Source organism: Trichechus manatus, unplaced genomic scaffold, assembly GCF_000243295.1.
Source record: "Trichechus manatus latirostris isolate Lorelei unplaced genomic scaffold, TriManLat1.0 scaffold00209, whole genome shotgun sequence".
Classification (NCBI taxonomy): domain Eukaryota; kingdom Metazoa; phylum Chordata; class Mammalia; order Sirenia; family Trichechidae; genus Trichechus; species Trichechus manatus.
This window is the reverse complement of record NW_004444145.1, coordinates 1,638,841-1,643,098: the sequence shown is the minus strand read 5'-3', so window position 1 is coordinate 1,643,098 and position 4,258 is coordinate 1,638,841. Positions and strand designations below refer to the sequence as shown.

General features: G+C 41.9%; 1 protein-coding gene across 1 annotated transcript in view; it reads right to left on the bottom strand.

The window, feature by feature from the left end:
- Nucleotides 1-238: 238 nt before the first annotated feature.
- LOC101360280 (cytochrome c oxidase assembly protein COX14) overlaps nucleotides 239-4,258 on the bottom strand; it is a 7,092-nt gene continuing 3,072 nt past the window's right edge. The window contains exon 2 of the mRNA XM_023742394.1: nucleotides 239-647. Within this exon, the coding sequence (XP_023598162.1) occupies nucleotides 466-639 (174 nt within the window). The 5' untranslated portion in view covers nucleotides 640-647 and the 3' untranslated portion in view covers nucleotides 239-465. The remainder of the gene's footprint in view (nucleotides 648-4,258) is intronic.

The window sequence follows — 4,258 nt, the reverse complement described above, 5'->3', positions numbered from 1 at the left end:
AGGCAGTCTTTTCTCTGAGATCATGAGAGCTGATACTAACAACAACAACAACAAAAATCTACTGCTGTCAATTTTGACTCATGGCGACCCCATCTGTCCTAAAATTGTATGTCCCCCCACTCCATGGATGATAAGAGCTTAAGATACGGAAATTCACTCCGTGACTAGAAAATTGGTAATCAAGGCCCCACTTCTGTGGTTCACACCCTATCTGGGTAGACAAAAACACCAAGACACAGACATGGCAAAATATTTAATATCTGTAAGTGTGCCTCATTTTCACATTCCTGCTATGATTCGAAAGCCTCCTCAAACTGGCAGTACCAGAGAAAACATGGACGCTTTCTTCTGACAGGGTTTGAAAACCATCAAGGCCCTAGTATTCTTGACTTGGAAATGGTTGCAGGCGAGGTCTTTCCAAAGCATGCCTCAGGCTTCTCTGCTCAGGTAAAAGATCCCTCATTTCTACAGGACTCCTGAGGTCTTCTGTTCTTCTGCAGCCTGACGCTGGGAGCTGCGCCGTTGAAAATAGTGGTAGGCTCGGACACTGCAGAGGTAGCCCCCATACACAGTGAGTAGCATCATGGAGGTGGAGAAGGTCTTATAGCCAATGTCGGCCAGCTGCTTGGCAGTTGGCATGTCGTCCCCTATGAAGATAGATCGGATTCAGATCCAAGGATAAGGTCTTAACTACCCAGTCCATTTCCCTGTAAGGTCATTCCAGAACTTCTGCATTCTGCTTAGTCTATACTGAATGGTCCCTACATGTAGGGCAGAGTCTTAAAAGGATACGAAGATATCATTTTGGGAACTCAAGGCTGAAACCAGGTGCATCTGAATGACATCACAGCTAATGCTTGGCCCTCCATGTTTGTGGACAGAAGTGACTGGTACGGACTATCTAGAAATGTCCTTAATTGGTTCATTACTTTAAGCATGCATCAGTTTTTCTGGCTAGTGGGGAGCTAATGGGGGAAGTCAAGGATTAAACATTAGCAGTGAATTAGTCTCTCTAGGAGGATCAAATGGAAACCTTCCAGGCAATATCTAATTTGTTTTCCCATAAAAACCACCTTATTCATGGTGGTTAAGTTCGCAGGCTAGCCCTCAAACATCTGTTTAAGCCATAATATATCTGAAATAGTGCCAACAGTACTTTTATATTATTTAAATTATACTAACCTTCTATACCATTAATTCTAAATTCCAAATTTAACACCAAGAACCTATCCCAAGGGCTAAAAAGAAAGTTATTGGGTCCTGCAAATTGTTAACTTACATTTATATGAGATAAATTACTTCCAATTTAACTATTCCCTGGATATTCTGAGCTAGGGAATAAGAGAAAGTTTAGTATGTGAATCTCTCATCCTGAACAAAATGTTCCTCTATTTGAGACTATGAATGAGTTCTTAGGCTCCTCTCTGTTGAGGGAACTGAAATTAAAAGACTGAAATTAGTGAAAAAAGATTTCGTAAAAGTAAAAAATATGGAAGAAAAGCTCAGGATTAGCTGGTTTAGAGGGTCAGATTGAGCCCTATAGGGCTAAACACTGCCTCTGTGCCAACATTTGAGGGTGGATGCCAAGCTGAGCTGAGGCATAGCTTTTCTGAATTATAATTCCAAGTGACTGCAGAAAGTGACATTAAATAAGGGCAGAGGAAGAAAACCAAATTGCACATATTCAAGATGAGAACGGGCTGTGTTTGGGTTATCTGAGGTTTGACAGGACCCCAAGCTGTGCAGTAAAGAAAACACATGCACACAGCAGGGCACTAAGGTGGTAAAGGAGCACCCAGCAACAGAGATCTGCAGCCTTCAGCAAACCCCTCCCTTATTCTTTCCCCTCCCATCACCCATTACAGAGTCTGACCAGATACTAATTAGTTATAGGACCACTTCTTCGAGGGGCTGGAGGAAGAAGACCAGAAGCATTCACCAGCCAACAAAGAAACAGGATGGTGCAGCTTGGCTAGAACGACAGAAGACTGAATAACACACACGTAATCCTGGTGTCCAGAACCTCACTGCCTTCTCTTGTCTCTAATCCATCCTGAATCAGAGGGTGGTTTTCCTATTTTCAAATTAACAAAAACTCTTCAAAAATCCTGGCTAATGCTAAGGCAGTGGCAGTAGAAACCTAGAGGGCAGATGCAGAATTTACTTTGGAAATAGAATAGGATTTATCAACTGAATGGATTAGAACTGGTAGGGCAAAGCTGAAAATACTGTCAAGGTAGCAAGTTAGGAAACCTCCTCAACTGTGATACTGTTAAAAGAAATAAGAAATGCCTATGTCACTGTGTGAGTATGGTGTGGGAGGGAGAGCGGGGTGTCGGTCAAGAAGATCATGAGCTGGTTTTTGGACATGTTAAAATTAAGATGCTCAACACAACATTCATGTGATGATGTCTACCAGGCAGATGGAAATGCAAATCTAGACAGAGCTTGGAACAGAGACAAGGCTAGAGACGCAGATCAAGGTAACAAGTGATACCAAAGCAGAGGATAAGACCTGAGAAACAGAAGCTAAGGGAATGACTGTTTGAAGATGGAAACAGAGAAAGAAGGTGGGTAGGAAATTCTCAGAGGAATTCCAGAACCAACTGGGGGGCTTTTCCTTTAACTACATCTCCCTCCTTTGTTGAAACTCAACTGCTGTATCAAGTCACCACCACTGTTGGAGGTGTGCTGTATCCTTTGGATGTGTTGGGCCAGAATAAAAGTTGAGAGCCATTACTGCTGGTCAGGTGGGACTGTTGGTGGCAACTAGGTCACTGGTAAGCCCAGGGTGGAAGTCAGTTTAGTGCACTACGCTGAAACTGGCAATACAAGGCATCAAGTAAGGAGCATAAATTCTTAGCCAGGGCCCCAGCACGCCTATAAGCCCCACCCTGCCAAGGTTTGTATGTGTCTATGCATTTATCTAGGACAAAGAGCAACAGATTATTAGAAGGATCATAACCCCCAAACCCCAAAGAATCATTGATTTTCTGGTTAAGGGAATGAGACTGATAGGGCTTGAGAAGGTAACAAGATCAACAGAATCCTAGCTCTGTTTTACTTTTTGATAAGGAAGATTTAAACATATTTAGTGGGAAGAAGACAGTGGCTAAACTGAGGAAAAAAAGAAGTGGAGAGTGGAGGGATGGATCAAGATCCAGGTTAGCCCAGGAAAAGATGAAATTAGAAGCCCAGATAGAAGGATTAACCTTAGAAATGAAGAAAACTTTTTGAGCTTAGCAGAACATTCTCTTCTGAGGAACATCCATTTTCTCAATAAGCACAAAGTCAAGTCTCTGTTATAGGGGGGATGGAATTGGACTGCAGGTTTTAGAAAAACAAAAAAAAGGGAAGAATTATTATGGAAGATGCCATAGGGGCAAAACTTGCAAAGGTTATGTAGTTCTCCTATCTCTTCCTGCCCCCTAAACATAGTAAGAAGGAGGCATTGGTAGCTCGGTGGTAGAATTCTCCTCTTCAATAAGGGAGTCCGGGGTTTGATCCCTGGCCAATGCACCTAATGCGCAGCCATCACCCAGCTATCACTGGAGTCTTGCATGTTGCTATGATACTGAACAGGTTTCAGCAGAGCTTCTAGAGTTTAAGACATACTAGGAAGAAAGGCCGGGTGATCTACTTCTGAAAATCAGCCAGTGAAAACCCTATGATCACAAGAGTCGGATCTGCAACCAATCATGGGGATGACCCAGGACTGGGCAGCATTTAGTTTCATTATGCAAGGGGTTGCCATGAGTTGTTGAAGGAAGCTAACAACAACAAACAGAAAGAATCAAGGATCAGGTTTCTCTCTGGAAAACTCATCCCTTCAAATGGGCCCATTACTTCAGCTTCGAGTCACTCTATCTTTTTACAGGTAGTCCCAGGGTTAGGAATGTCTGACTTACATAAAACCTATAGTTAGTTACAAATTAACCCTGGTAAAGCTTATTATATTAAAAATTCGAGGTACGTACAATGGTTCATAATAACAAATGGGCGCTGCTTTGCAATGTGCATCAAAACATTATTATTATTAGTGTATTATTACGTTGTATCTGTGTTTCTTTAATGTTTTTTATGCACAGAAAGGTACACTATATACTGAGACAAACATTTTACTAACTGACTATACAAAGAAAACTACAAAACACTACTGCAAGAAATCCAAAGGGATCTACATAAATGGAAAAACATACCATGCTCATGGATAGGCAGACTCAACATTGTGAAAATGACAATTCTACCCAAAGCAATT